Here is a 20,289-nt window from a genome sequence, read left to right on the forward strand (position 1 = left end):
AAGGTAATGCTTTGTTTCTGTGTGTATATATACACAGTTGAAGTCAGAAGTTTACATACACGTTTTAATGACTCCAATCTAAGTGTTTTTCAACCACTCCATACATTTCTTGTTTACAAACTATAGTTTTGGCAAGTCAGTTAGGACATTACTTTGTGCATGACAAGTAATTTTTCCAACAATTGCTTACAGACAGATTATTTCACTTACAATTCACTGTATCACAACTCCAGTGGGTCAGAAGTTTACATACAATAAGTTGACTGTGCATTTAAACAGCTTGGAAAATTCCAGAAAAGGATGTCATGGCAATTAGAAGCTTCTGATAAATGATGTCAATTAGCCTAAGTCAATTGGAGGTGTACCTGTGGATGTATTTCAAGGCCTACCTTCAAACTCAGAGCCTCTTCGCTTGACATCATGGGAAAAAGCAAAGAAATCAGCCAAGACCTCAGAAAACAATTGTAGACCTCCACAAGTCTGGTTCGTCCTTGGGAGCAATTTCCAAACGCCTGAAGGTAGCACGTTCATCTGTACAAACAATAGTACGCAAGTATAAACACCATGGGACCACGCGGCCGTCATACCGCTCAGGAAGGAGACAATCTCTAGGAGACCGAGCACAACGCACGGTGGTGCGAAAAGTGCCAATCAATCCCAGAACAGCAGCAAAGGAAATTGTGAAGATGCTGGAGGAAACAGGTACAAAAGTATCTATATCCACAGTAAAACGAGTCCTATATCAACATAACTCGAAAGGCAGCTCAGCAAGGAAGAAGCCACTGCTCCAAAACCGCCATAAAAAAAAGCCAGACTACGGTTTTCAACTGCACATGGGGACAAAGATAGTAATTTTAGGAGAAATGTCCTCTGGTCTGATGAAACAAAAATAGAACTGTTGGGCCATAATGACCATTGTTATGTTTGGAGGAAAAAGGGGGAGACTTGCAAGCCCAAAGAACACCATCCCAACCACGGGGGTGGCAACATTGCTGCAGGAGGGACTGGTCCACTTCACAAAATAGATGGCATCATGAGGAGAGAAAATTATGTGGATATATTGAAGCTACATCTCAAGAAATCAGTCAGGAAGTTAAAGCTTGGTCGCAAATGGGTCTTCCAAATGGACAATGACCCCAAGCATAGTGGCAAAACGGCTCAAGGACAACAATGTCAAGGTATTGGAGTGACCATAACAAAGCCCTGACCTCAATCCTATAGAAATTGTGGGCAGAACTGAAAAACCTTGTGCGAGCAAGGAGGCTTACAAACCTGACTCAGTTACACCAGCTCTGTCAGGAGGAATGGTCCAACATTCACCCAACTTATTGTGGGAAGCTTGTGGAAGGCTACTTAAAACATTTGACCCAAGTAGAACAATTTAAAAGGCAATGCTACCAAATACTAATTTAGTGTATGTAAACTTCTGACCCACTGGCAATGTGATGAAATAAATAAAAGAGTGGTGAAATAAAGTGGTGATCCCAACCGACCTAAAACAGGGCATTTTTACTAGGATTAAATGTCAGGGATTGTGAAAAACTGAGTTTACAATGTATTTGGCTACGGTGTACGTAAACTTCCGACTTCAACTATATATATTTATTTAACTGTATTATCAGCGAGTTGATACTGGCATCAATTGCACATTTCCCCCCAGAAATGAAATAAAAATTATATGATTACCCTAATGACAGCAACTGGTATTGTAAAGTTATCATTCAAATGCCAACATAAGAAAAATATAAGTAATCAACATTAGGATGCACAGGGGGCTTAAAAGAGAATACACTCGTAAGAAAAACAATATCAAAACCTCTTCAGTTCAAATACATACAACCGGTACGTGCACACCCTACACGTCTCCGATTGAAATGTGAAGCTGTAGCCTCAGCAATATGTGGATATGTCAAGCCAAGAAACTCTTGCAGAGAAAGAAAATAAAAGACAAATATACAAAGTAAAATGGCAGCGCCACACCTCAATTCTCTGTAAAACCAGTGTAAGTGTGTGCATATTCTTACAAGGTTTATTTTTAAAAAACAAAATGATTGCGGTGAAAAGGCAGTAATAAATAGGGGGTGGCAGTCTGTTGGCAAGGCGTCAGTGATCCCCTGGCGTGTGTGCATTCAAATGTGTGTCTTGGTAAAGCAGTCTATATGTGGGCGGGTCAATCGTCCTTTGAGTGATGGGCGTCCAGGTTGACCACTTGAAGCTCTGTGAGGTTGCTGCTGCTTGACTGCTGACCAATCACCATCTACAGGTCAAAAGGAGAGGGATTAAGTGACATTAATGTTGAAGTGACAGTAATGACAGTAGCGTTGTGGTGACAGAGGGACATGGGTGTCATTACCGGGTGGAGCTGCACTGCCGACACAGGGATCTGAACTGTCCCAGGATGTCCTGTGAGGAACACCTGCGATACAGCACCTGGGGGGGGGGGGGGGGGGGGGGGAAGAGTCCAATAAATGAATCGCGCATATACGATCCAGTAGGGTTGGCCGAGATTACGATAGTATCATCTATTGAGGATGATTGACAGCCATCGTTGACAGTGACAACATCATGACAGACGAGACTAAGCTATTTCAACTTGACTGCATGCCACCATGCAGTAAAGAGCAGAGTCAGGCAGCACACAGCAGGGGTAGTGCAAGGGTGACAGTCTGAGAAAATTGCCTATATTCCTATTTGTTATAGCCCATTTCAATAAATGTGATATTTACAGAATGCAAGAGCACAATGTAGACAGAGCTAAGAGTTTCACCGAAGCAGCACAAAATGTCCGGTCAGAATGTCTTCTCTCAAATGTCAGATGATCTGGACTAAAATCCGAAGTCTATTTCTATAGGATCAGACACGCTAAAAACTAATGATGGGGAGAAAAAAAATGGTTACATATTGCAATATTTTTTGGACGACAGTATAGATATTTGACTCCAACTAGCTAGCGCTAACCGGCTCTACCTGCACCTAAACTCTGGTATTTATTATCCTATAGCTGACTGATCAAAACTTGTTTTCTCATGTGCTCAAGTCTCTCTACAGCTGACATAGATAGACTATACCAAACATTAGGAACACCTTCCTACTTACATTTTTACCACTTTAATACACATAAGGGAAATTGTCCCAATACTTTTGGTGCCCCAAAATGGAGGGGGTCTACATACAAAAAGTGCAGTAATTTCTAAACCAGCATGGATGAAAATACCTGCAAATTATTATTGACAATCTGCATTTTAAACCTCAGTCATTGTGTCATTTCAAATCCAAATTCTGGAGTACAGAGCCAAAACAACAAAAAAAGTTGTTAAAGGTTGTGAACCAATACTTTTGGAGCTCACTGTATATCAGTGCCCTGTTAGGCCAGCTGTGGTGTCTGGACTCTGATTGCTCACCGGGGTCATGGGACTGCGTATGGGCTGTCTGTGGGAAGGTGTTGAGCACGGTCAGACTGCCGTCGCCCAACGAGGTCGTAGGTGTGGCGTACATGACAGTGTGGGCACCGGGGTACATCATGTGACCACCCATCGATGAGGGCACCGAGGACGTGACGATGGTGGTGGGGAGGCTCACTGGAGCAGGGAGACAGGACAACACGGGCAATGAGGTGTGGATATCAATATTCTGTAAGGTTCATTTATACAATTATGAATGGTGACTTGTAGAACAGGTCATAGTGAAAACGAAAACTGTTAATAAAAAGGCAACCAAGGCCAAAAATAGAGCCTGCATATCACTTGTACTTCAAGTACATGACATTTCTTTGACACTTCTCAATGTAACAAATGACCACATACATACCACAATCAAGCATTTAATACAATTAGTTACCTTTGGTTTTCAGATGGAATACTGCTGTTTGATCTCCCCACCTTCGTGCCTTTCACATTTCTATATCCACCCTTCCAGTGGGATCAACATTATCCACATTTATGGTATCAAAACTATCCTAATCAGTACCTTTGAGTTTGGAAAAACTGTTTCACAACCAAATCTCTAGTATAGAAGGTGGTCCAGACACCTTTGTGATTTCACGTTTTTGAGAAACACAAAAAGGAAATATAACATTGCGGATAAAGTTAGGAATGAGAATTATTTGTACAACCTCTAAAACTGCCGCGGTCATCTCCCTCTTCAAAAGGGGGAGACACTCTAGACAAAAACTGTTACAGTCCTATATCCATCCTACCCTGCCTTTCTAAGGTCGTCGAAAGGCAAGTTAAACAGATCACCGACCATTTCAAATCCCACTGTACCTTCTCCGCTATGCAATCTGGTTTCAGAGCTGGTCATGGGTGCACCTCAGCCACGCTCAAGGTCCTAAACGATATCATAATCTCCATCGACAAAAGACAATACCGTGCAGTCGTATTCATCAACCTGTCTATGGCTTTCAACTCTGTCAATCACCACATTCTTATAGGCAGACTCAACAGCCTTGGTTTCTCAAATGACTGCCTCGCCTGGTTCACCAACTACTTCTCAAATCGGAGGGCCTGTTGTCCAGACCTCAGGCAGTCTCTATGGTGGTGCCACAGGGTTCAATTCTCTGGCTGACTCTTTTCTCTGTATACATCAATGATGTCGCTCTTGCGGCTGGTGATTCTCTGATCCACCTCTACACAGACGACACCATTCTGTATACTTCTGGCCCATTTTTGGACACTGTTAACTAGCCTCCAGACGAGCTTCAATGCCATTACAACACTCCTTCCGTTGCCTCCAACTGATCTTAAATGCAAGTAAAACTAAGTGGATGCTCTTCAGAAATTGTTTGCCCGCACCCAACTGCCCGACTAGCATCACTACTCTGGACGCTTCTGACATAGAATATATGTGGACAACTACAAATACTAGGTGTCTGGTTAGACTATAAACTCTCCTTCCAGACTCATATTAAGCATCTCCAATCCAAAATAAAATAATCTTCCTATTTCGCAACAAAGCATCCTTCACTCATGTTGCCAAACACACTCTCGTAAAACTGACTATCCTACCGATCCTTGACTTTGGCGATGTCATTTACAAAATAGCCTCCAACACTCTACTCAGTAAATTGGATGCAGTCTATCACAGTGCCATCTGTTTCGTCACCAAAGCCCCATATATTACCCACCACTGCGACCTGTATGCTCTCGTTAGCTGGCCCTCGCTTTATATTCGTTGCCAAACCCACTGGCTCCAGGTCATCTATAAGTCCTTATTGGGTAAAGCCCTGCATTATCTCAGCTCACTAGTCACCATAGCAGCACCCACCCATAGCACACGCTCCAGCAGGTATATTTCGCTGGTCACCCCCAAAGCCTATTCCTCGTTTGGCCGCCTTTCCTTTCTGTTCTCTGCTGCCAATGACTGGAACAAATTGCAAAAGAAAATCACTGAAGCTGGAGACATATCTCCCTCACTAACTTTAAGCATCAGCTATCAGAGCAGCTTACAGATCAATGCACCTGTACATAGCCCATCTGTAAATAGCCCATCCAACTACCTCATCCCCATATTGTTACTTATTTTATTTAAATAAAACAAATCTCTACTTGCACATTCATCTTCTGCACATCTATCACTCCAGTGTTAATTTGCGAAATTATTATTATTATTATTATTATTATTATTATTATTATTATTATTATTATTATTATTATTTCGCCACTACGGCCTATTTATTGCCTCACCTCCCTAATCTTTCTCAAAAACATGTGAAATCCCAACAAGGTGTCTGGACCCTTCTATAACATGCCATTGACATCAAAATAGGGATTTGGTTGTAAAAAAAAAAGAGGAAACTTCTCCTTTAAATAATTTTAACGATGTGTATGAACCCTGGATGATTGACAGGGAGAGCTGTATTGAAGCCACAACGCAGCCATTTTGGTTGCTTTAGAAATGTATTAATTAAATGTCGACATTCATTTGACAAGTATATTCTATTACAGACACCTTAATGCATACTTTGAAAATTATATTATGTGAACTGAACATTTTAAAACCTTCCGTTGGTCAATACATAGCATCAGCAATCCAGTGTTTATATATACACACACATCATTGGTTAATCTTGATTAAAAAAGGTCAGATTGGATTACCAAATCCCAATGATCAGAATCATTTTAGTTTTTCTGTTTTGAAATACCAAAATCAAACATTTAATCCAATCCGATTGCCAAAATCAGAAAAGTTTTGAAAAATTGGGCCCAATAGCAAGAGGGTTTACTCCATCAAAATCTGTCAACGATAAGCAGACCACCTGCCTTCCCGCCATTGGGACGACTCCCATTGTTAGGGCGGAGACAAGATCATCTCATCATTATATACAGTATTTCTGCCTATGTGAACAAGCAATTACAATAATGTTCATACCTGTCCAGTCCTTTCAAAACTACAGGAATGCCTAGTGAGGAAGAGCTAGAGCCTAGAGGTCGATTTCAGATTAAATTGCCACTGAGAAGTAGCACTCATGTCAGTCTCTCTATTGTCCCCTCTAGATTGGGCTACTGCTCTAATGCACCCGTCATTCCAGACCCTCCTCCTTGGGACTGGGTCCATCAAGGAGCCCATTTCATTATTACATCTACTTGTAAACAGACCGCTGCTTGTCACATTTGAAAGTGGGGTAAATAGCCTACTAGTCATCATATAGCAATTTAACATGAAACTTTTCCCCCCTCTCCTCATAATACTAATAATATTATCGCAGTGCTGTCCCCCCCCCCATAATACTAATAATATTATCGCAGTGCTGTCCCCCCCCCCCCAATCACATTGGCATAACAGTAAAATGGCTCATAAGCACATACAGGCTGCTGTGATAGTGTATAGTTGTTGTTGTTTACCTGTGGAGCTGCTTGTGATGTGGGAGAGTTCACTGTGGCTCACAGAGCTCTGCTGACTGCTGGGGTGAACCTGAATGGCCTGCAGCTGCTGGCCCATCCCTCCACCTGAGAAAGATGCACACATACCTAGAGTGAGAATATTAATTTTCCATTCAACCATTCTGCTATTTTTGCACACTCATTATAGAGGTCAAGTTTGCATGTTACCTCTACTAGGTACATCACTACAGTTGGGTGGTAAATATGAACGGGTTAGTTATGAGTGTGTACCAGTGAAGTGGACCACTTAAGTGGCTGAGCAAGGGTTAACTGACCTACCGAAAAGTAACACAGAATCCCCGTCTATACAGCTGTCATATTTGCTATTTAACACAAAAAATGTGTTCCATTTTCAGCCGTTGTGATTTTACAAATTAAGTACTTGGGATATTCCTACTGACAATTTTAAAGAATGTGCACAGCTGTTAGCCTACTTTCACTACAGTTCATGAAGATGAACACCAAGTGAGATATAAAACTGACACAAGCAATGTTCCATCTAAGCTGCACGCGTCCGCTGACAGAAGCACGAGACTCAACTTTCTAGAGTTTTCCCTGTTCGTTAACACTATCAATGTTTCCCTTTACTGTGGCAATTGTGATCGAATCAATGCAATATTACTCACTTTTAATGCAACATACCGAAACAAAAACTATGCATGACTTTGAATGCAAAACTAACTACGTAAGAGATTCTGTTGTAGGCAGAACGCATCAGAGTAGGAATCTATCGCATTGACACACGACTCAGCCCATACTCTACACAGACCGGTGCAGATATCCAATCAGAGTTGCAGTAGGCCTGAATGCAAATATACCATTGCCATACAGTAGATGGATCTGGGAAATTTACTTTGAACTGGACTGTGTTAAAAGCATGAGCGATTGTGAGTAGATGTGCTTGTTTTGAGATCAAAGCAAGAGCTGCATGTAGCCAGGTGTGCACATTTTGTTCATATCCTTTGCTAGTTAGTGAGTTATTAGCCCAGTTATAGATCATTTATAGTCAGCAATAGGGTAGTGATTGCTTCCTACAAGAGCACAAAAAAAGTGTACCTTTCTAAACATATTCTTAAAAGGGGTAGAGTTATATTGTGAGACAGGCTTGAATAAGTTTAGTAGCCAATAGGCAGAGGGGAGCATAATTTCTCTGATTCTCTGTAATAATGGAATGGGAATAATAATGCATTTTATTTTGTAAAGTGGTTTCTTGCATCAAACAGCACAACAACATTTGCAGTCACCTCCTTGTCTGAAGGACAAGTGGATAAACAGGTTCATGTCAAGCCCTGCAGCGTCTCATGGAATGTAGACCTACATTGAACACCACCCATTGGCTGCTACTGAAGGCTGAATGATAGCTGTTCTATCACTGTGCTAGAAGTTTATGGGATGCATTTTCTCCATTGTTTTTGATGGTAGGCCACTCTGGTAGGCCTACTTTATGCTCAAATAGCCACAGTAGCCTACTTGGCCACTTAAAACTAACTTAAAGTAGCTATAGCCTCAGTGTTCACAGTAACCGCACGCTGGATGTTTTCACAACGTTCAAGTGCAGAAAAAAAACAAAACATTGGACACAAGTGTGGAACTTTTTCAACTCCCGCTTCTCCCCCATTCGCTAAGACAACTGATAAAACCCTGGAGGGGGTTATTTTTAACCCTGCTCAAAAAAATAACGTGGCTTTGTCCACATATCACAAGAAATAGAAAAGATGGGGCGTCGGCTTGCATAACAGTGGTGCTACTACACACAATCAGTAACAGCCTTAATGCGCACCTCCCCACACACACACACCCTCATTCAGTAACAAACACTGACCAGTGAACAGACTAAAATACCCTCTCTCCTATATTCCTGTCCCCATCTACACACTGACTGCTACTCCTCCCTCTCCTCGTCCCTAAAATATAGCTCCTGTTTACCCTTCCATGAGTCTTCATTATCCATCCTTATTGCCTCCCTTTGTCCCGTCAACAAATGAGGCCTCTCCTGTGACTGTTTGCAAGCAGAGCACCATATTTAAACCTCATAGGAGTTCATTCAAACCTGCTATCTCACAGCATTGTAAATGTTAGTTTTTTTTGCCTTTATCGATATGTAAAGAGATAGACTAAAGCCCAGGAAGAGACACTGATGCAAGCTCAAACAAACATACAGAGAGACAGAGATGCATAGAGGGACAGTGAGGCAAAGGCAAACCTAGAAAAGGACACTAACAGACAGGCATGGAGATACAGTTCTGAACAGCGACAAGAGATAGCTACAGAGAAATGACTGGGATCCTAGATGCAAACAAACCGGGCTCAATTTGAAGACACTCGACACAATCTTGGAGTGAGAGATGCATGCCGACAGAGAGCGATAAACCCTAAATCCCAAGTCAACCCCTTGGTGTAGATCAGAGAAGATCGGATGTGTGTAGCAATAGTGGTAGCTCCATCATGCCCTCTGATAGGTAAGGCAGAATAACACAATTGTTTAAGCTGTACACTTAAGGTGGCTGCGGTCGCACAGAGAATAAATGAATCATTGAAGATTATTTATGTTGTGCAGACCATTTCATTAAAAGGCAGATTTGTTGCCATATTGCTTGCCAAAAGTGTAGGAGATAGGGGTTGATTTGCAATTCAAGGAGAGTTGATGCTTGGAAGTGTCGTGGCATGGAAACAAAACGCGGCGGGGTGAAGAAGCCCCTGACCTGTGAGCGAGACAGTTGCAGGTAGGCGGAGCAGGGTGGTCTGCTGGCCCTGCTGTGTGTGCCCTGCGGTAGCGGTGGTGATGCTGGTCTGGGCCATGGGGCCCTGGAGGGCCTGCAGGTGACTGAGAGGAATGGTGTGCGTGCCAGGGGGAAGCGTTGCGCCTAGAGGACGCGCAGAGAAAATTAGCGGTGCACTGGTCTCTCGCAGTGGAACCGGCACATAGACCAAGAAAACTCAAAACACATAACACAGTGAGAAAGACCAAGATAGAGGGAAAACGGACACAGCCACACAAACAAAAACAGCCACATAACACAGCATGACTGACAAAACATACTCAAACACAGTCAGACATAACACAGCCTCACAGACAGAACAAAGCCTCAGACAAAATACAGACAGCTTCACAGAAAAAAAAAACACAGAAAAGAAAACACAGCCAGACAAAGTCACAGACAACAAAAACACTGTCAAAACACAGCCATGCACACAAAACAGACAAACCACATGCACAAACACACAGCCAAAAAGCCCCAGAGGAAAACATTTTTTATTGGAGTGCAATATTCTCAAAAACGATACATTTAAATAAAAAAAAAGACAATTCTGAAGCAAGGGAACAATTCAGGGGGGTGAACAGAAGTAAACAAAGTTGGGTGCAACATGGAGGGGGTAAATGATAAGGCAAAGAAAGTGGGATTAAAAAAAACAAAACAGGATACCCCCCTTCACTCACCGGACATGAGGGTGAACCCTCCGGGTAGCATGACGCTCGTTGACGTGGCCGAGGTCTTCAGCACCGTGCCGTTGGCACTGCTGGTGGCACTGTGAGTATTGATGCCCGCCGAGACCTGCCAGCAGGTGGCAGGGATGCTGTTCTGCAAGTGCATGGCCACAGAGGAGGAGGAAGTGGAGGATGAGGAGGTCGACGTGGGTTGGGTGTTGACACCGACAGGCAGATTGGCCATGGTGAACGTCGGCTTCATCATGTCCTGAGAAATGGAGAAAGCAGGAGAGAGATATTTACGATATTGATCTGTTAACAGTGCATTTGAAGAGAGTCTACTTACATAGCCTATGATATGTAGATAATTTGATAGCCAAATTTATACAGATAAGGGGATGTACCAACCAAATGTATTTGCCTTTTCTCATGCCAAAAAACAATGCAGATAAATGATGCGCTCTGTCTATCTCAGTCAGCACAGTTGGAGTGTTTTTAGATTTGACAAGTTGCTGATACACGTCAAGGATTCCATTGAAGGGCTAAGCTTCAACTCCTGGACACAAGTAGTTTGTGAGCAAGCTGGCATGCTAACTATCTTTATGAAAATCAAGCAAAGCAAATTTAAGTCTGGGGATGGGAGGGGAGAGACAGGGATGATGAGATGAGATTCAATTTCGAACAAACAATGCTGGGAAATAATTATTGAGGCGTAAGACTCCTCGCTTGAATTGGCAAACTATCAAATAAATAGTTAAATATGCTCATGTAGCTCACCAAGATCAAAGTCAATTAGCTCGCTTGCTTTGGTAGCAATTGTCAAGTAAAAAATATATACTGTCCGTAAAATGTATATAGTATGTATAAACTGAAATTAGAAGCCTAAATAGTGTTGTCCATTAGTTTACTCCAATTCGGGGAGGGAGGGTAGAGTTAGTAAATAATCCAATGAAAATATATTTAAGATAATATACCGTGCATTCGAAAGGTATTCAGACCCCTTCCTTTTTCCACATTGTTTCGTTACAGCCTTATTTTAACATGGATTAAATTAAAAGTTTCCCACATCAATCTACACACAATACACCATAACGACAAATCAGAAACTAAGAGCAAACCAGATGGGATGGCGTATCGCTGCAGAATGCTGTGGTAGCCATACTGGTTAAGTGTGCCTACAATTCTAAATAAATCACAGACAGTGTCACCAGCAAAGCACCTCCACACCTCCTCCTCCATGTTTCACGGTGTGAACCCCACATGCGGAGATCATCCGTTGACCTACACTGCATCTCACAATGACAAATCTAAAATGTGGACTCAGACCAAAAGGACAGATTTCTTGGCCCAAGAAAGTCTCTTCTTATTGGTGCCCTTTAGAAGTGATTTCTTCACCGCAATTTGACCACGAAGGCCTGATTCACACAGTCCGCTCTGAACAGTTGATGTTGAAATGTTTCTTACTTGAACTCTGAAGCATTTGTTTGGGTTGCAATTTCTGAGGCTGGTAACTCTAATGAACTTATCCTCTGCAGCAGAGGTAACTCTGGGTCTTCCTTTCCTGTGGCGGTCTTCATGAGAGCCAGTTTCATCATAGCTCTTGATGGGTTTTTGCGACTGCACTTGAAGAAACATTCGAAGTTCTGGACTGTCAAGATTTACTTTAAGACATGGTCAGTCATGGACTGTCGTTTCTCTTTGTTTATTTGAGCCGTTGTTGCCATAATATGGTCTTGGTATTTTACCAAATAAAGCTATATTCTGTATACAACCTCCATCTTGTCACAACACAGCTGATGCATTCATTTGTGGAATTTATTTTCTTAACTTTTAACAACGCACACCTGTTAATTGAAATGCATTCCAGGTGACTATCTCGTGAAGCTGGTTTAGAGAATGCCAAGAGTGTGCAAAGCTGTCAAGGCAAAGGGTGGCTACTTTGAAGAATCTCAAATATATTTTGATTTGTTTAACACTTTATTTTTGGTTACATATGATTCCATGCGTGTTATTTCAAAGTTTTGATGTCTTCACTATTATTCTACAATGTAGAAAATATAAAAATAAAGAAAAACCCTGGAATGAGTAGGTATGTCCAAACTTTTGACTGGTACGCACACACATTTTTAAATATATGGGGGATTGGAAATGATGCAGACAATTACATTGTGGCTTCTATCAATCTATCTGCAATATTAAAGCCGATTTACCCCTAAAAAATATATATATATAAAATGCAACATGGAGTGTTGGTCCCATGTTTCATGAGCTGAAATACAAGATAACATTTTTTCCAAACGCACATAAAGCTTCTCAAATGTTGGGCACAAGTTTGTTTTCGTACATGTTGGTGAGCATTTCTATACGTATTTCTGAGTAATAAAACTATTTTATGGGGGAAAACTTTGATTGGCTCCCATGGCGGTGCCACTGCAGTCATATAAAATCTATAGATTTGGGCTTAATGAATTTATTTAAATTTCCTGACTTCTTATGAACAGTAACTCAGTAAAATCTTTGAAACTGTTGCATGTTACATTATATTTTGGTTCAGTATAGTGTAGATCAGGGGTGTCAAACTCATTCCATGGAGACCCAAGTGTCTGCAGGTTTTTTTTCTCTTTTTGAATTTCAATGAAGCCCTAGACAACAAGGTGGGGAGTTCCTTACTAATTAGTGACCTTAATTCTTCGATCAAGTTCAAGGGAGGAGAAAAAACCCAAAGACACACGGCCGTCTGTGGTGTAGAGAATCATTGTACCATCTGAACCGATGCGAATGATATTTTCCATAACCAAAAATATTGTATTTTATGCTGCTGTACAAAACTTTTAACCTCTACGGGATGGGCATCTCTAAACCGGGACGGTTGTTGCTAACGTGCGCGAATGTGACTAGAATGACGTTGTATACAACAACCAACTTTCCGGGACATAGACATATGGGCAGAAAGCTTAAATTACTGTTAATCTAAATGCAGTGTCCAATTAACAGTAGCTATTACAGTGAAAAAAAGACCATGCTATTGTTTGAGGAGTGCACAACAACAAAACATTTATCACGGCAACAGGTTTGATACATTCCCCTCTGAAGGTAAATAATGTACTTACATTCAGTAATCTTGCTCTGATTTGTCATCCTGAGGGTCCCAGACATAAACTGTAGCATAGTTTTGTTTGATAAAATACATTTTTATGTTCAAATGTAGGACCTGGTATCTACAGTTTGACCCCGAAGCTGTCTCTGGCTCCACACCAACCCTGCTCAGACATCTAGATGTGTGAAAGTGTATAAGCTAATTATCCATTATGTATGACATTCCTGGGAGTGAGTCAACTTAAAGTTTTTATGACCATTGCATTTTTGTATGTTCTCTATAGTTATGTACTTAAATGTATACATTTATCAATTCGACACATTTGGGCAAACTCCTGGAAGACTTGATACATAATAGTGCACAGTAATGTAATTCTTCAGTCTGAAACTTTGCACATCTAAATTACAGCTAGACTCCCACCTTAAAGTATGGCCTTCCTCTTGCATCTCAAAGATGATGGAGGGGAGGGGGGGGGGAAGAGAGATTCATGTTTTTTTGTTTGTATTATCTTCTACAAGAGCTAAGGTGTTAAATTCTCCTACATTAATTTCACATTTCCACACACTTCAAAGTGTTTTCTTTCAAATGGTATCAGGAATATGCATATCCTTGCTTCAGGTCTTGAGCTACAGGCACTTCGATTTGGGTGTCATTTTAGGCGAAAATTGTAAAAAATAAAAGGGTACAATCCTTATGCAGGTTTTTAACTTAAGTAAAAAAGACGCAAAAAAAAAAAACTTAAGTACAGCAAGCATAGAAATAGCGCATATAAAAACAGATATACTGCTTCATAGACTTGCTTTCAATGAGAATGACAGATTTATAACACACATTTATATGTGAATTTGGCCAGGTCACCCAAACATGACATATTGCAGCTTTAAGTGAATCAGGTGTTAAATGAGACGAAAAGGAGACTGGAGTGCCACTTTAATAATTGCCATGTACTTTCTGAGCTTGCATTGGGTGTATTCACGGTCAACTGCACTGTTAACGTGTGTCCAGTTTGTAGCGCATCGGAGAGCAAAATGCAGATGTGTGCCGCAGTCCTACTCAGATGTGACTGTTGGGCTTAGTAATAAACAAAAACCTCAACAAAAGATCATGCAAAGGTTGAAACTTGTACAGCAATACTTGGGCAGTAGGCTGGCTGGCTTCTAGTCAACTGCAGGACATGTCAAGTGTGCCGACAGCAATGCTGCATTCAGCGTTGAAGCGCTTATGGTAATGTCAAAATAACATTCGTTAGTGGTGAAACTTATTTCTATTGAATATACAGTCAGAAACCTAATTAAATGATCAATGATTCACATACACACAACAACAAAAAAACATACAAAAGGATTTTTTTTTTTTTTTAAGAAAACAGTATCGAATTGAAGGTACAGCATGTAAAATGAACCTGTATCAAACTCTCAACGATGGGACATTTTAACCATGGCCGTTTTTGGGGGCCCACAGGGAGGTACTACTTCAGGGGGACAAACTCATTCCGTGGAGGGCCGAGTGTCTTAAGTTTTTTTGTTTTCCCCCTTTCAATTAAAACCTAGACAACCAGGTGAGGGGAGTTCCTTACTAATTACAAGGTAGGAGCAAAAACCCACAGAGACTCGGGCCTCCGTGGAATGAGTTTGACACATGTACTACCTGAATGTGTCCAATTAGAACAAAAATTGTTGCTTCCTGGTTTGCAAAACGTTTTGCTACGGTGTGCCCTACTGAACACAATCCTGTTGGGGAATGGAGTGTTTGAGTTAGTACGTACTAACATATTGAACAGACTCAACTGACCGCATTAATTGTCTTGCATTCATTATCGTGCATTCTAGTCTAGGGCACTTGGTTTCCTTTTCTTTCTAGAGGACATCTACAGCCTGTATTTATTTTTAATTTTTAATCCCAGGCCCCCGTCCCCTCAGGAGGCCTTTTGGTAGGCTGTCATTGTAAATAAGAATGTGTTCTTAACTGACTTGCCTAGTTAAATAAAGTTTTTTCTTTTTTTAAAGCCTATTTGAACAAGTTATCCCTCTGAGCATAAGTCCATTTCCTCCTCCAAAAACAGTTGCTGAACGAGTCTCTTCCAAAAGAGAGGGGACAAAACTAGTAAACAAACAACCCGGGGTCTCGTGGCTCACCTCCTGTCAGGGAATACCACCACCTCACGAGCTCATAGCCGGTCTCTTTACCGAGAGTAAAGCAAACAATGAAAACCTAGGTTACGAGTGTTATGCCCTACTAAGTTTGCGTTGGATGGCCTGTTTCTTGTTATGACACCGACTGTGGGCGTCTGTCTGGCTGTGGTCTGATTGATTGAGTCCAGAACCCCAGCCAAGCCCACTTTTGCTCCTGAATAGCGTCCCTGTCCATCTGTATTTCAGTGTTCCTGTGACAACAGCTTCCTTGCACCAGCGTGCGGCTCTACCTCGTCGTCTGTACTGTCTTTCTATCAGTGCTTTGCACAACACCACGACAGAGGTGACTAGTCAGACAACCCTTTAACCTCATTTAAAAAGCAATTTCCTCTCCAGAGTGAACAGTGAGGATTCTTCCCACCACATCAGCTGTGAGCCGAAGTAGTACCGTGGTTCATCAACAACCAATTATATTTCAAAGCAAGTCTGGCTCTTGGTTGAGTAAAGAAGCTTAATGAGCTGAAGAATCCCCCGAATCCTAGCCACAAACACTGATAATCTAACACAGAATTAGTTTCCATTTAATCAAACTGCGCATCATGATGACATGATTTGTTGTCACTGGTCATAAGCTTCACTGCTCTAAAATGGGGGTCAATGGGCCAGTCATTAATACAAAAATATTGATGTGAACTTGTGTAGCTCACGCTATAATTCCAAAGTGAAAGTGTAGGCCTGTGCCTGGTAAATGAAGCCAACTACATGACCATCCGAGGAAGCTACCATTTCTTCCCCTCTGCATTAAACCAGGTGAGAGATGAAACTTTGACCTCAAGTGGACAATAAGGCTCAAGACTAGCCCGACGAAGGCCCTTTTTATTTACTCAAGCAAAAGATTTCGCTTCGTGTAGGTGTACGTCGCTGAACCGCCTCACATAGAGCTCACCATGTTTCCTTGAAAATCACGGTCTCCAACCAACGCTGAAAACAGCTGCAGCTTATATGGAATGCAAGCAGCCATCTGCCAAGAGAGGAACTAGAGGAAACCATCCCATATATGGACAAAGAGGCCAAATCTTATTTTTATCAATCTGCTGTGAAGCATTACAGATGTGTTTATTTTTCATATGCTCATGAATAACAGTGAAGTCTAAGGAGACTTAACAGTTAACCCATCGGTCAGCTTTGGTTAAAGGACCCTCTAGTGATGTCAACCGTTTAAGCAATATTATATCCTGTGAGGTTGAACTATGACTTTGATCCAACGATTTGTTGTTGTTGCGTAAATAAAAAAAAGTTATCTGGCTTAAAGTTTGTTCTCCCACACATTTAACCAGAATAAGACGGTGAAGCTACCACTGGCGAGTGCCTTTAATTCTAACACAGTCTGAGATTAAGACAGCCAACACCCTTTTCAAGGGATGCTGAATGCTACTACAAGTTAAGACATTCTACACTGGTTTTCTTTCTGGCACTGCATAGTAACCTAGCAAACCTCTTCGGTTCTGAAGCATTTCCCAACAGGAGAAAGAATGAACAGAGCAACAATACACCTCTTCCACATTATTATTATTATGCACAGTAGGCCAAAGAGTGACATGTTTGTTAATCTATTACTTTGAAAATCACCTCCATGCAACTGCTATGCTAAAAAATCACCATATAAAAGACAGCATTCGGCAACTCGATGCGTGGTAACCCAGGTGCTCTGAAGCAGCTATCCGTTGCGTTAATCCCAGGAGACTGTCTAACCACCTCACCTTGGTGGGCTCCGCGCAGCCGTCACCCTCTGACACCTGGTAGGTGAGGTCCGTCTCCTCGAAGCCTGTGGCGCTCATGCGCTGGTCGGTGGACGGGTCGTTGCGGGGCGGTGAATCGGGCGAGTTGAGGCACGTCTGGATGAGCGCCTTGCCCGTCTCACTGGTAATCATGGGCTGGAGCTTGCGCGTGGCGAACGTGTAGACGTGGCCCGTCTCGCTGGCAACCAGGAGGAGGACCTGGGTGCCCGTTAGAGTGGAGAGCTCGTAGGCCTGGGGGAGTGGGAAAAGGGATGAGAGAGCGCCAGGCATTAAATCAAACTTAATGTAGCCCTTTCCACCCACTGTCCCTGTCATCCCATATACGGGTTGAAAAATGTTTGTCATTGATAAGTGCCTACATTGGAACGCAGTGCCTGTAGAGTAACATGCTATACATGGTACAGAGCTCAGGTTCACCACTTCACAGCGCTGTATGGGTTGACTGACAGCTGTTCTAAACTTGACCATGTGTGCAACAACAAGATGCCCCCCATCCTTCCGGCTAAACTGGGCTACTTTTGCACATTTGTTGTCTGAGTGAGGGAAATGCTGTAAATCGAGAGGAGTCGATGTGTTCTGAAAGATGAGACATTGAGGGTTATAATAAATAATCGCTTTGATGTGTGCTTCACATTTCCATATTTGAAGACATACATTTACAGTATCAAGCTTTACGAGCGCTGTTTGATCCACAGTTACAAGGACGATATGTGTTATACCCTGGGTTGTCCTGAACACAATGAGCTTATGTTTGTCGTATTGTGAAGAAAATTAGACGTGAACACGTACTTAAATGCACTAATTCTATATGCACCAAAATTACAATCTGTTTCTCTGAAGTGCCTTTTGAAAGCCTAAGACTGAGATCGTATTTTATAACGTGGCTAGCCATGTTGGCAATAGAATAAGCTTTCAAATTATGCCCACCTGACCCAGATTGCGATATATAAATGTAAACAGCAATGGTATGACGGTGGGGACACAGAGCTGTGTTCAAAAATTAAAAAAACTACAAGTGTGCTTGCCTCAGTTCCTCAAATCGCAAAGTTAGGAGAGCTCAAAAAAAGCACCTTATAGTTGAAAGTTCTTTCCTTGAGTCAAACGTGCATTGAAATGACTTAGGAACTGTACACAGTTTGGAGAGGTGTGTGACCTCTTGGAGACACCAGTTCGACCTCTCACTCAAAACGATTGTAATCGTTTTCTTATCTTGCACCTACTCCAAAATATAAATTAATATTCTTATTATGTTACTGAATGTGCAGTATCCAAGTAGTTTTTATATGTCATTGACAAATGCTGTGAAAAGTACAATAAATAAAAAATTCACAAAATCAAGAGTGTAAGGTTTGGATTCAGTGTAGTGTCCTCACCTTTGATCTGAAATAAGCCAAATGTAATAATTTCCCCATAATCTCGTGTTCTGGTTATGCATTTGCTTTTTATAGTTCTTCTGTTAGAAACATTTCAATTGGGCCCTATCCACATAGGCCAATTTCCGGGGAGTGTAAGGGGCTAAAATGCCTTTGAAAGCGCAATACACTTTACAGTAACACAATAAAAGAGAGAATGTGATTGTCAGTGCACAAATTAATCATCCATTTATCAATTTTAATTGCAAAACACATGTTAAAAAATAGACTAATTCTAATAAATAAATAAATGAACTGCTTCATCAAGAAAAAATCCCATCGGACAGACACTTAACGGCAAACAGCACTTGGAAACTGATGTTTCTATGGATATACAGAGGTCATCAGTTGGGCGTCAATAGATATTAACAGGCCCTTGCATGCATATTTATCAATATATTGTAACATTTGTGATAGGCTATACTGCACCTATTGCATTACCCTACAGTTGCAAAATGGATGATTTACTAAATTGATTTGCATTTAGGATATAGGCCTAGAGTTTTTGTTCACGGGGTCTCAATGCAAAGTCATTTGAGACCTCATGAAAAGCTGTATACAGAGAGTGCTCATCTATACTACTCGTAGCTGTCTATTTACCACCACAGAACGAAGCTGGCAATAAGACCGCTCTCAACCAACTCTATAAGGCTATAAGCAAAGAGGAAAATGCTCACCCAGAAGCGGCGCTCCTAGTGGCCGGGGACTTTAATGCAGGCAAACTTAAATCAGTTTTAACTGATGTGCAATCAGAGAAAGAACAAAACAAAAAAATCCTAGACCACCTTTACTCCACACACAGATGCATACAAAGCTCTCCCCGCCCTCCATTCGGCAAATCTGACCATAATTCTATCCTCCTGATTCCTGCTTACAAGCAAAAACTAAAGCAGGAAGTGCCAGTGACTCGCTCAATATGGAAGTGGTCAGATGATGCCGATGCTACAGGACTGTTTTGCAAGCACAGACTGGAATATGTTCCGGGATTCATCCAATAGCATTGAGGAGTATACAACCTCAGTCATCGGCTTCATCAATGAGTGCATCGACGACGTCGTCCCCACAGTAACCGTACGTACACATCCCATCCAGAAGCCATGGATTACAGGCAACATTAACATTGAGCTAAAGGATAGAGCTGCCGCTTTCAAGGAGCCGGAAACTAATTCGGAATCTTATAAATCCCGCTATGCCCTCAGACGAACCATCAAACAAGCAAAAAGTCAATACAGGATTAAGATTGAATCCTACTCAGGCTCTGACGCTCGTCGGATGTGGCAGGGTTTGAAAACAATTACGGACTACAAAGGGAAACCCAGACGCGAGCTGCTCAGTGATGTGAGCCTACCAGACGAGCTAAATGCCTTTTATGCTTACTTCGAGGCAAGCAACACTGAAGCATGCACGAGAGCACCAGCTGTTCTGGATGACTGTGTGATAATGTGCACGGTAGCCGATGTGAACAAAACCTTTAAAATCAGGTCAACATTAAAAGCCGCTGGGCCAGTCAGATTACCAGGACATGTACTCAAAGCATGCACGGA

At 41.8% G+C, this 20,289-nt stretch overlaps 1 protein-coding gene across 3 annotated transcripts in view; it reads right to left on the bottom strand.

Moving 5' to 3' along the window:
• Positions 1-1,580: 1,580 nt before the first annotated feature.
• LOC110493799 (serum response factor) overlaps positions 1,581-20,289 on the bottom strand; it is a 30,075-nt gene continuing 11,366 nt past the window's right edge. The window contains exons 2-8 of one of the 3 annotated variants that reach the window (XM_021568289.2): positions 17,295-17,564; positions 10,318-10,573; positions 9,581-9,742; positions 6,840-6,944; positions 3,402-3,578; positions 2,354-2,430; positions 1,581-2,257 (exon numbers count right to left, since the gene is read on the bottom strand). In XM_021568289.2, coding sequence (XP_021423964.2) covers positions 2,171-2,257; positions 2,354-2,430; positions 3,402-3,578; positions 6,840-6,944; positions 9,581-9,742; positions 10,318-10,573; positions 17,295-17,564 — 1,134 coding nt within the window. In that variant the 3' untranslated portion in view covers positions 1,581-2,170. The remainder of the gene's footprint in view (positions 2,258-2,353; positions 2,431-3,401; positions 3,579-6,839; positions 6,945-9,580; positions 9,743-10,317; positions 10,574-17,294; positions 17,565-20,289) is intronic. The other 2 variants (XM_036949783.1, XM_021568290.2) reach the window with 2 other exon arrangements.

Source organism: Oncorhynchus mykiss, chromosome 17 (assembly GCF_013265735.2).
Source record: "Oncorhynchus mykiss isolate Arlee chromosome 17, USDA_OmykA_1.1, whole genome shotgun sequence".
Lineage (NCBI taxonomy): Eukaryota > Metazoa > Chordata > Actinopteri > Salmoniformes > Salmonidae > Oncorhynchus > Oncorhynchus mykiss.